We start from the raw sequence: 12,587 nt of genomic DNA, 5'->3' as shown, positions 1-12,587 counted from the left end.
GTATCTTGATATATTTTTCGTAATTTTTTCCTCCTACTCAAGTATAGATGACAACATACAAGCGGTACCTACCATAATACCGTCTATACTGTTACTTAAACTTTTTCCATAATTTTCAGCAATTGTAAAACATATACGTAACAGTTATAATTTATAAAAAAAAATTAAATTTTTACCTGTAGAATTTTTACTTGGATGGTAAGTATTGTATACCACAATATATTGTGTCGTAATAAATTTGAAATGTCAAAAATATTTCAGTACCGAATTTCCTCAATTTAAATTAGAAATTTTATCATACGTGGTAACACAAAGAACAAATTGCTTTCTTGGATAAATAGAAAAATAATTATAAACTATTATGGCTATGCATATAGATTGTTATTTATTTATTTATTTATCTATAAATTATTTATAATAAAATAAATTGATTGTTATATCTGCTCTATTATAATATTACAATTTACAATAGAAAATTATAAAAACCTATATAAACCACTGGTTTATAGTTGAACGAAAAGTTAATTAAAATATTTACTATTAGATAAGGCAAATCATAGATGTTATTTAAGGCTAGGTACTAAATGATTTATCATATATGCATAACAGTTTTTCAAACTTAAAATATATTTTTATTATGTGTCAATTACCTTTTACCTGTCTATAAATGTACACTGTACAGGTTTAAGCAATTACCTAATATTTTAAATTAATTAAAATTCTTTTATTTTTTATTTTATAAAACAATATTGAGATAGATTTTTTTTTTAAATAAATTAAATAGGTATTTTATTTTAGATTTAATGTTGATACATAACATTATTATGTTGTGGTATACCATTACTATAATAATACTGATTGATCACAGCTGTATCGCCTGTACCTACTGTAGTCTGTAAGTAATATAAGTAATTATCTTCGGAAGAAAATACTTAAATTTTATGGGGACAAAATAAGCTTCGTATAGTCTGTATAGATGTAATAATAAATCGTTTCTTTTTACTGCCGTCTGAGCCCGTTCAACACGCCGAGGTGTTAAGTTAAATAAATTAATTTACTCAACTACTCAAGGTTCTTTCAAAAGATAAATATTCACCTTATTATATTTTCTTCTTGTTGGAAGTATTAAGTAATCTTCAACGAATAATGAATATACTTAAAACACATTTAATATGAAATTGGAAGAAAATCGAAGCTGTATTGAAATATTAATCCCAACATAAATTTATAGCGGGTACATACATTTTGTGCCAAGACACTTATAGCTAATAAATTGCCTGCAATATTTCGATGCATATATTGAAAGTACAAATTATATCTATGACAAACATGGAAATAAAATATATTTTTGTGAACCGTCTACTTGTGTAATTGGCGGAACACAGCTAACTGCTAAACACATATTATTAACAGTGTCTTCAATTACTCGTATATGTATTACGAGGAAAAACAAAAACAGTGCTATATACCTGGTCAATTAAATAAAATCATCTGACTTCCGATGGAGGCAGAAATGAGTCATACATTTATAAAAAATAAAAAAATAAAATTTTAAATATATAGCTTATAACAATAGCAGTTGAACTTGAAAAGATCAAATTAAAAAAATATAAAATTATATTATACATATATTTTAATAAAAGATACCAATTTGAAAAGCACCTTTATCTGTTTTATTTTAGTCGCGTGGGAGGATTTTCACGCATAGTTTTAGCAGCAGAAATATCTGTGATAAGTAAATGTATCATTTTGTGTGTTTTGCTGACGAACATTGCATGATATAATCTTACACACGAACGGGTCTGGAATTAGCAGAAACTTACGATTAGTGCCACTCGTGCGTGAATTTAATATTTTATTACAGGCATACTAACTGCGAATTTCAAACGTTGATTTCAGTTTTTTGATTTAACTTACACTCGTTTTGAAAATGTGCATATTACCGCGGGCACGTGTTTATAACTGACCTAGATGCTTATTAACATGGTCCACGTGATTTCTTTAAAAACTTACCACGGTAAACAGGTGTGTTTAGACCTGTTAAGACATAATTATTTATTTAAAACGGTAGGCAGTGTTAATTTGTTTTTCATCGTTAAATATATTCCAATTAAACGAATCTTTTGTAAAGTTTGAATATTTTTTTTTTAATATATTTACATATTTTCTTCATTGCAATTATTAAAAAAGTATTTTCACCGGCACTTTAATTAATCATGCATAATTTACGTGCAACAAGGTGGCGTGAGTTTCACGAGTTACATTATATACACTACGTAACCTGGGCTTCAAAAGGTTATTTATAACTTTATAACGTAAAACATTTCAAACAATTTAACGAAATCAATAAACGAAAAACGAAACAATTTGATTACAATTAATCAATTTATATCAATTAACATAATTTAAAATTCAAAATAAACGTTAAGTAGGTACTAAAGTATATGAAAATTAAAAAAATTAGTTAGGTATAGATAATGTTATTAAAAAAAACGTTTGTTCTTTTTTAGGTACCTATATTATTATTATATACTTAGGGCATATTATATTATTAATTCAATGACAATTTCAATTTTATTAATTTTTAACTTTTAAGGTATCATATTATTACCAATTTAAAGTTGGTCAACTTTTATTGCGACAGTTAAAATTTTTTGAATGATTTTATTGTTGTTGTGTTTTTAAAGATAGAATATTTTTATTAGTATTTATTCTTTGATATTATATTGAGTTATATTGAACAAGTTCATTTGTGTGAGTCCTAGCTGTTTTATATCTAGTATATATTGCCTATATAAATAAAATATTGTTTTAATTAAAATAAATATTTTAAAATTTTGAACGTGTAATTAATTTTTAAAGTTTTTGAACACCCGAGGAAAAGTTATGTATATTGCAATTATTGGTTTTTGTTCTATGTCTATAGTTAGTACTGTTTAGTTTTAGAACAATTCTCGTTAAACGTTTATAGAATTGCAAATACAAAAGAAGATTGTAAACTTCAAACATTGTTTTGTCATAATTACAAATGTATGAACAATAATCGAAATTATACGAGTAATATTCCTAAGCTTATAGAAATAATTATGATACTGTGAAAATTATATTATGCTCTGAAATCTGTGAAACAAAAAAAAAGAAGACTATAATAGTAAAGGGAAACTAATACTTTATTTACTAGGTACATATTATAATACCTGCTATAGGTTTTTCAGTAATAATTTAAACATTAATATTTAATAACTGATGTTAGCATTAATAAGTTCGTGTATTATTTTTGTAATAGTTTGATTATTGGTTTTTTAAAACATAATGTTATAATTTACATAAAGTTTAATTATTAATATGCGAGCGTTAAATTGTGTGTACAAATTTAACATGTAACAATCTCTGAAATGCGTATTTTGTATAAATATGATTAAGTACTACGTCATAAGCTTGTATATTCAGTTGTGTGAGGGTAGATAATTAATAAATTAAGATATTTATTGTATAATCATTCCTAAATATATAGAAACTATAAAGCCTGAGAGGCGATAGTTGTACAGTCTGTATCTAATAAACATGTCTTAAAAATTATTTGTTATGTCTTATTTCACTGTTATAAAAGTGATCGATCTATCGTATTTTTACTATTCAATTTTGTATTTGAATGTCCCATTTCATATATTGGTCAAATATGAGTAATAATATGACGTCCAGATATTTAGTATTATTTGTTTTTTAAATTATATCACACAAATCATTTTCAGATTTAGTTTTACAGCTTGGTTCATGTATTTTAATTTCTTAATAAGTTAACGATTGAATTCTCCTGTCCCGTGTAAAGGTTACCACGGCTGAGCATGGGTAAGCACATATACTCAATATTACTCATTCACACAATATTTTTATAACCATTAACCAGTGTGAGGGGGGTATAATATATAAATTATTTTATAAACGAATAATATAATTTTAAAGTGTATGTATTTTGTTCACGAAGACTAGTAATATATCGTTTATTACGGAAATAAATTCCAATTACACATTAAATATACAAGACATAGATACATAAATATTTAAAAGGTATACATCAAGGTACATGTACATACATGGTATGTAATGAACATAAAAATAAAAATCAGTGAGTACATGTATAATTATCTTTAAGTGAAGATTGAAATAAATCTTCATTTTTTATGGAGTTTCCTAAGGACATTAAAATGTTAAATGGGGAGAATAACGTATATTTATTCGGTATTTTCGGTAGAAATAAAACAGTTTGTGTCTAGTGTTATGAGAATTTATTTTGAAATTTAAACGTTCAATTAGTTAAATCTATAATATTATTTAAGTTAAATAGTTTAAGTTTTTTTTTTTTTTTTTTGGGGGGGGGGGTTAGATATAAAAAGTACATTTATAATATTGTAGTAATTAGAATAAGGAAACTTTATGTATTTTAAATTGGAAAAATAAAAATCATAAAAATTATTATAAACTTGAGAGAGCTAGATCTTGGTTTTGAATGTTTTATTTTCTGGTATAATCGAAGCATATTCTAGTTTTGTACAAATGACGTACCTATATAGATATTTTAATGTTAATGAATTGCTAAAACTGGAGTAATTGTGTTTGCATGCTATTTGAGCAAAAGGAAATGTTTTATTTACAAAACACGGAGTTTGAATAAAACAATCACAATGGACTCAAAGATTCTAAGATCTTTTACTTAGGTGGAACAAAACAATTGTTTTCGAAGTCAGTCGTACTCAGTATACTATTACATGACACCAATTTATCGATTATTAGAAAAGGAAATTAAAATGAATTGTTTGAAACATATTATGACGGTTAATGATTGACGACAGTAGATTTGTTACTGTAAAAACCATATTGTTGCAGGACAAAGACATTTTTGAACAGCGGAGCGAGTTTATAACTAATGATGTTAAGAGAATAATTTGAGAATTATGAAAATTAAAAAAATATAAAACGGTAATTTGAAGTTAATGGTTTATATACCTATTTAAAAAAAAAAAATCGAATTAATAAATATGTTCGAACAAATACGAGTAGATGCAAAGAAGACATTACTTAATGATTCATATAAAAAAAAAATATAAAACATAATAGGATGAAAAACAGCAAATTTGCAAGCATGCAGAAATATAGAAAAAATGCTATCAGGACTAATTCCATTATATATCTTAAATTATCTAAAAAATTTTAAAAGTATAATTTGTGTATAACATCACAATAGTTGATTTAATTCTAGGATTAAATAATTTTAGAATAACTAACAGTAATATTCTTACAGTGAATATTCTCATTATTATTTTATATTTCTGAACATATTTCATTTATTTAGAGTGAAGCGATTCGCGTGTTAGGGTTTACCAGACGCCATTGCTATGATTTCAAAAATATCCTATGTTTCAAATCTTTACACTGCTCTCTTATACGCTCAAATCTAGACTACGGGTCCATAATTTAGAATCCATCTCAACTTAATTATATAAATCGTATAGATAAAGTGCAATCTTATTTCTCCAGATATTTATCTTATAAGTTTGAAATAAACTATACTCCAATAAGGAAATGAAGGAAAATTAGGTTTACACACATTTTCTTCCAAACGTAAGCTTAATGATGTATTTTTTATTTTCAGTCTTAAACAATGACATTCACTGTCTAGAGATACTCGAAAAAATAGGTTGGACAATTCCCTCTTTTTATACCAGGTCAAGAATTTTTATAAGTCATTCCACGCCCGATCTTACTGTTATATAATGGACCTAAGAGTCGAATGCTTAGGTGCTGTAATAACCTCGTTAATTTTGATTTCAATTGAAAATTATAATTCTAAACTATTGGCATTCATGTTTGATTTTTTGAAGTATAATTAATTGTATACTTTATTCATTATTGTTTTGTACATTTTTCATTATATCTATTTCCTATTAGTGTATCTGTTATATTATATAATCTTAAATTAGTAAATATTATAAGTAATTATTTGTATACTCTATTGCATTCAGGCTTCAGGCGTTAAATAAATAAATAAATATTTACTTTTTTATAAACATGAAATGCAAAATGACGACTGAAAATATTGTTATTGCCTTACTGACTGTGATTAATAGATTAAGAGCTGATTATAGAGTTATATAATACATTTTTTTTTTATAAAATATCAAAATGACTAGGATTTTTTGGAGATTCTTAGATGTTGTATTTTAATACCGATTATAGATATATAATAAAATCATAATTTATTTTGTCGGAATATTAATAATTACATTATAGTTACCTAACAGAATAAATGAAAATATAAATGTTATTTTCTTTTTATTTCAGTTCAAATTATAACTTTTTATACTCAGTAAAACTGAGTTTATTTAGTATTAATAAAATAACTTAATTAACTTAACTTATTGTTTTTTTTTTATTATAAAGTGATTGAAACTTTTGTCCACAAAAATATTGTTACAAGCAAAGTTACATTAATTTTCAATACACATATTTGAGAGATGTTGATGCTTTTTATGTTACATAAATTGAGATAATTATTTTTTGTTTATCTAATTTCAAACAATTCAAATACTCCTTTTATAATTTCAATGGATTTATTTTGATGAAGTTTTACTATAGGTACTTATTCGATCAACTATGGGGAATTACATTTAAATGGCAAAGTTTGTCATAAATGTATTTATTGTTATATTATTATGACTACAACCAGTACAACTACCTACTAAATAATTAAAACAACTCGTCCAATTATAAATAAAACTTTCTAAGTATTTACTGTTGTATGAGTTATAATAATATTATGAAACTACTTTTAATGTAATATGCATAATAAAGTATATAATAACATTTTTATAGTTAAAACAATTAATTGTTTCACACAACTAAAAATTGCACAGTGATGCTTATTGATTTTAAAATTAATGTAGTAACTTATTAGTTTGTTCTACATGTAATTTATGATTAGTGAAGATAAAAAATTAAATATTATAATACCTTCTAAATTTAATTAAGACAAGGTATTTCAATTATTTATTATTACGATTTTATTCAAAAGTTGAATGAATTCAAAGAATAGATGCTGAGAACTCTTCTCATTTTGCTTTCCTTAACATCATCGAATAGTACCTCTTGTACAAATATTATTAATATAATTTAAAAACAATAATAAATCTACGCATTTGAAGAACAACTCAGTAATGAGGTATTTATTAGTACATTTCCTTAAGTTTTTTCGTAGTTTTTCTTTTCGTTTAGAGAAATTACAAATACCTAGTTTACCAACTATAGAAAAAATATACAACCGACAGTAGTTTAGTTATTTGAAACGTTACAATTTTATTTTTACTATTAGCAAAAAATCTTAAGTAAGTATATTAAATTTAAAAACAAAGTTATTTATTTGATGATTTAATGTAATTAACGAATTTATTGTATTCTTGTCTCGTATACGTATGTTTTTCTATGGTATTCTTCAAGTTGATTATATAGAAACCGATTTCATTTAATTAGTCAGTCAATAATTTTACCTAACAATTCACATTTACTTAATGATATAGTTAATAATTTATTTACTAAATATTACTATATAATCTCCGATTTACGATAAATTATAGCGTACAGCTATAAATAACAACTAGGGGAAAAACAGTAAATTACTTTGAATGTAATATATACAGTGGACAAAGTATTATACCGATCAAATAATAGTATACCATCCTCGTGTTTTGAGCACAGTGTGTATTATATAACATAATATACCTACCAATATGTAATTATGTTTATTTATTCACGTAGATGATGCCTATAATATAAGTCATACGTAAAATATATTTATAACCAAGAAGTATACCATTTTGAATGGATGAAGTTTTATCTGATGAAAATCGGTCATTATTTTGGCAAATTATTTGTGTTTGGACGATAAATAATCTTATATAAAGATTTTGTGTTTTTAGAATTTTTAAAATTTTTTTGTGACAAATAACATTTTTAATTTCTTTATCCTGGGCAGAATATATATAAATATATTTTTTTTTCATGAAAGAAAAATCTCAGCAGAATTCTTTGATTAAATTGATAGAAATAAATGTATGAAATATTGAACGAATTATTATTATTATTATTATTTTATACATAATATTATGAGAATTTTAGTTAGATATTGCAAATTACTATTTAAAATTAATTTTATCTGAACTTTTAAATTATCATTAACAAAAAGCTATTTGTTCAATATTTTATATATATATTGTATAATATGTAGGACCTTTTTGAAATATACAGTTTTAGATTATGAAATTAGAAACAACGTCGGTAAAAATATGTCATTACCGTTTTGAAAAAATATAATGATAATAATTTTCCTATTAATCACAAAATAACTATCCGAGGTAATGAGTGCTCCAATCTAAAATATTTTTAATGTGAATGACCATATGAGCTCGTGCAACCGTCCGCTAGTTATTCATAATTAATACAACGGTATAATTATATGCGAAGTACTTAACAGTTGTGATGTGTACACAGTTAGACACGTTCCATGTGGCTTAATTAAACAACAATTACTGTGCTTTTTTTCTTGAAATGACGGTAATTGGGGCAGGTTTTAAATTCCTGTCGTTAACATCGTCTTAACTCTTCCGTAAACTTCAACAACTATTGTGCCCACGATCCGGTTACGATTACGCATTCTTAGCGGTGACAAGACACACGATGTCGTCTTTTTGCTCATCGTTTCAGTTGTCGAAAACGACCCACGCGGTCGTAGTGAAATTATTATTATTAACCGCGGTAGTGTTTTGTGTTATGCAAAATTTCGGCGTCTGCGGTTACGGAAGTGATCAATGGGTCCGGTTGTGTACGTTGACGAGTAATGGAAGTTCTCTGTTGAACGTGACGATGCCGTGTGGGGTTCACGTCAGAAGCGATGAACCTAAAGATGATTCTAAAGATAACACCGAAGTATCAGAAAGCTGGAGCGAAGGAGACGATTCGGTGGAATACGTGAAAATCACACTAGATGGCGGCCGCAACACTAATACTGCAGAGAAATCTTCCGATATTATGACTACCACACAAGATACTGATTCTACTATCAAACACTCCGATGATAAAACCAGTGAAGGAGAAGTAGACGTAGAAGAAGAAGTCAATGTAGAAGAAGCAGGAGGAGACGTAGAAGAAGCAGGAGGAGACGAAGAAGAAGCAGGAGGAGACGTAGAAGAAGAAGATGGAGATGCAGGTGTCGCTGTCGAAGATGACAATGATGATCGTCACGTAGAAATCGATAGTGTTGATAATAATGAAGACCAATCGACGCTCGACGAAGAAGTCACAGTTAATATAGGAGTTAATGGAGGTGCTTCAGACGAGAAAGAAGACGATATTAGTGACGTGAGAGACCAACTTAAAAATCAAAAACGTCCGCACGCCGTGACCAAGGTGATGCTCGGGTACCTGTTGAATGCCCGAAATCAATTGTACGAAAAGATACGTAAGTTTGATGATTTTAGAATGTTTCCTATGATAATAACATTATAATAATTTAGAGTGAATGCGTCTTATAATTATATGGTCTAAATTAAAAAAAAAATAGGGCTTTAAAAGGGTTTAGGAATATTGTAAAGTTAACTGCAATAATATTTATTTATGAACATATACTATGGTTACAAAACAATTATTTTCAGGGATAAATGTAGGTACATGAAAGAAAATAATTAAATAGGTATTTAAGTTGTTATTATTAACATATTTTTATGAGTTATATTTATTAATTAGATAGGCAACTATGGATAATTTTGAATAATATATTCTATTTATTTAAATCAAAAAGTGGAACAAGCACCTAGTAAATATATCAATATAGATCTGTGATTAGATCTATCTCTTTTAAGTATAGCTTTTATCATAAATATATAATTAGTTTAGTAATAATTAACAAAAATAAAATATAAATAAATAATAATAATAATAACAACAAAATCAATATTTAAATAAAATTATTGTGTATAAACTAGAGTGTTGGTTACACATTAATATAATATTTTTATTTAAGATTTAAGCATTCATATTACAATTGTTATTAAATTTTCTTATATTTAAATATGTATTAAAAGTGTTTGTCTAATTTTCTTTTCATTCTTAGGCATTGTATGTATACTTTTTTTTTGTTTCCGTATCCATGGGTTTGGAAGAAGTAGGATAATGCAAGAATATTTGACAAAAATATGAATTTGTATATGATTTTACTGTGACATTAATGTTTTTATATTACCATTTAAGTTCAGTGGTATTAATATTATACCAATAATTTTAATTTTTCACAACCATAAAATAAAAAATGTTTTGTAAATAAATTTAATCGGTAGCTACTACATTAAATTTATTGTAATTTGTATTTTTGTCTAAACTACATTATATTTACCCAAACAGAATTTATTTTATTTGAAGTGGTTTAAGTGCATTTACAGCTGTACTATCACAGATCTTAATCCTATACTGAAACAATGCCCGTAAAAAATATTCATTTTTGGTAAAATCAAATTTAGTAGTTTATATATAAATGATGTATTGTTATGTGTTAGAACTTAATATGGTTATTATCATTCTTTATATTCTGAATTTGGCATTTTGACATGGGAATTTGAAATTTTTCCAAGTTGTTTTTCTTACTATTTACTATTTTTTCGTAAATACACAATCACATAAATTTAAAACTATCATGATATTTTTCAAAGATTTAAACTAATAAACTAGACGATAATATATGATAAAATTTTGTATTTCCATAAATATCAGATACCTAATATGTGTTTTATATTTTTCTGTAATGAATTTTGTTATTATATATTTTGTTTATAGATTATTTGTTAAATTTACTTCAACGGACATTTTTCAATAGGAAACTTAATTGTCGACGTCGCCGTAATTCAATTGAACTACCGAGTTTATTAAATAACAGGAGGAAACAAGAGAATAAAAAAAACCCATCGCTTTCTTCTGTGATCTTAGAACCAACATTTGAACGTTCAATAATGACTATGTCATTTTTAATGTTTGGTGTATTCGTCATCCAAGTGATACAGGTACAATAACATGTATAACATTATATTATTATAACTTATAATATATTCTAGTTAGTTGACATTGTCACATTATTTGCTCTTACTTTACCTGCATTGATCCAAATAGAAATGCATCGATATTAAATTTATAAAATCGCGATTGTACAGCGTTCACACACGTTAATATTGCACGGCACGAAGGGTCGTGGTTTCAACCCCAATTCCACGTGTTATTTTATTTATGGTCATCGATGCATTTTCTGGGCCGTCCACCCTTCTAGCTTTGTACGTTCTGGCCAAGAGCCAACTGGCGGAGGTACCACGACACAATTATAACAACTCAGGGATTGAATAATTAATTATAATATTTTGGAACTGATTTGAAAAATGTTTTAAATATAAAAAGTATAAGTTAAAAGTTTTCATTGAAAAATGTATAATGTTTGGAATAATTTGCTGAACAATAGATAAAAAAGTTGAAAATTGTATTGCGAAATTTCGACGATTAATTATCGCGTTTAAATTAATGTGATTTTGATTAACATTTAATTCTTAATTTTAGGACAGTTAAAAAATATTGTTTTATTCCTTTTATCGTTATAATATAATATATAACGATACGTCGATATACATATATATATATATATATATATACCGCATACGAAGTTGGCTTTGGATTGTTTTTAAAACAATTTCTAACAATTGTAAATTAAATCTGAATTAAAACATAAATGTCTCATTGGGTCGTTTAGTTAAAAGTCTCTGTGGAGCAAATTCATGTTGCCCCCCAAACACTCCTGTTCGATCGAGTGTCGAGGGATCTACATAAAATAATTTTAATAATAGATAATACATTTTTTTAATTTTATGTTATGTATGTTTATAGAAATTAATGCAAACGATACAACATCCTGGTGAAACTTCATTTATGGGTAGTTCAATATTTGGTAACCTACTAAAATTGCCGTTGGACATATTTTAAACATAATAATTAAAGTGTGTATAATAAGTACTTATACAAACAGCGTAGAATATATTCATAATTAACAGTTCAGATGATTTTATAAATAACACATATTGAACATCGGTATTTAAACAATATTGTGTGTTATTAATTTAATCATTGACGGTTTAGTTGAATACAATTCATTTAACTGCGATATATTTGTAAACGATAGAAAAAAAACTTTTAAATTAATTTAAACTAATATTTTTTAGTTTATTAATAGAGAGAATTATTTAGAGTGTGTTGAAATATTTGAAATCTAAAATAGTGAGTTAACTAGAAAATGTATCATGTAACGAAAATTAATAATAATTAACACTATACTTGTATATAATATTGTCTGTTTAGTAATATTTTAATCTTCTGTTATAATCTAAATTCTTAAGTTTATATTTTAAAAATTAAATATATAAAATAGATAACCATTTTTCTCACAAAAATTAATTTAATTGCTGTATTTATTTTTTGACGACATTAGACTTAAACGGGGTATTATCTTATAA

General features: G+C 25.7%; 1 protein-coding gene across 1 annotated transcript; it reads left to right on the top strand.

Moving 5' to 3' along the window:
* Positions 1 to 8,586: 8,586 nt before the first annotated feature.
* Positions 8,587 to 12,213, top strand: LOC132930153 (uncharacterized). The gene is made up of 3 exons (XM_060995855.1): positions 8,587 to 9,508; positions 10,876 to 11,099; positions 11,965 to 12,213. Exons 1-3 carry the CDS (start codon positions 8,728 to 8,730, stop codon positions 12,058 to 12,060), a joined length of 1,101 nt encoding a protein of 366 aa, XP_060851838.1. The 5' UTR covers positions 8,587 to 8,727; the 3' UTR covers positions 12,061 to 12,213.
* Positions 12,214 to 12,587: the final 374 nt, after the last annotated feature.

Source organism: Rhopalosiphum padi, chromosome 4 (assembly GCF_020882245.1).
Source record: "Rhopalosiphum padi isolate XX-2018 chromosome 4, ASM2088224v1, whole genome shotgun sequence".
Classification (NCBI taxonomy): Eukaryota; Metazoa; Arthropoda; class Insecta; order Hemiptera; family Aphididae; genus Rhopalosiphum; species Rhopalosiphum padi.
Note: the sequence above shows the minus strand (reverse complement) of the source record. Positions and strands in the feature narration are given on the sequence as shown.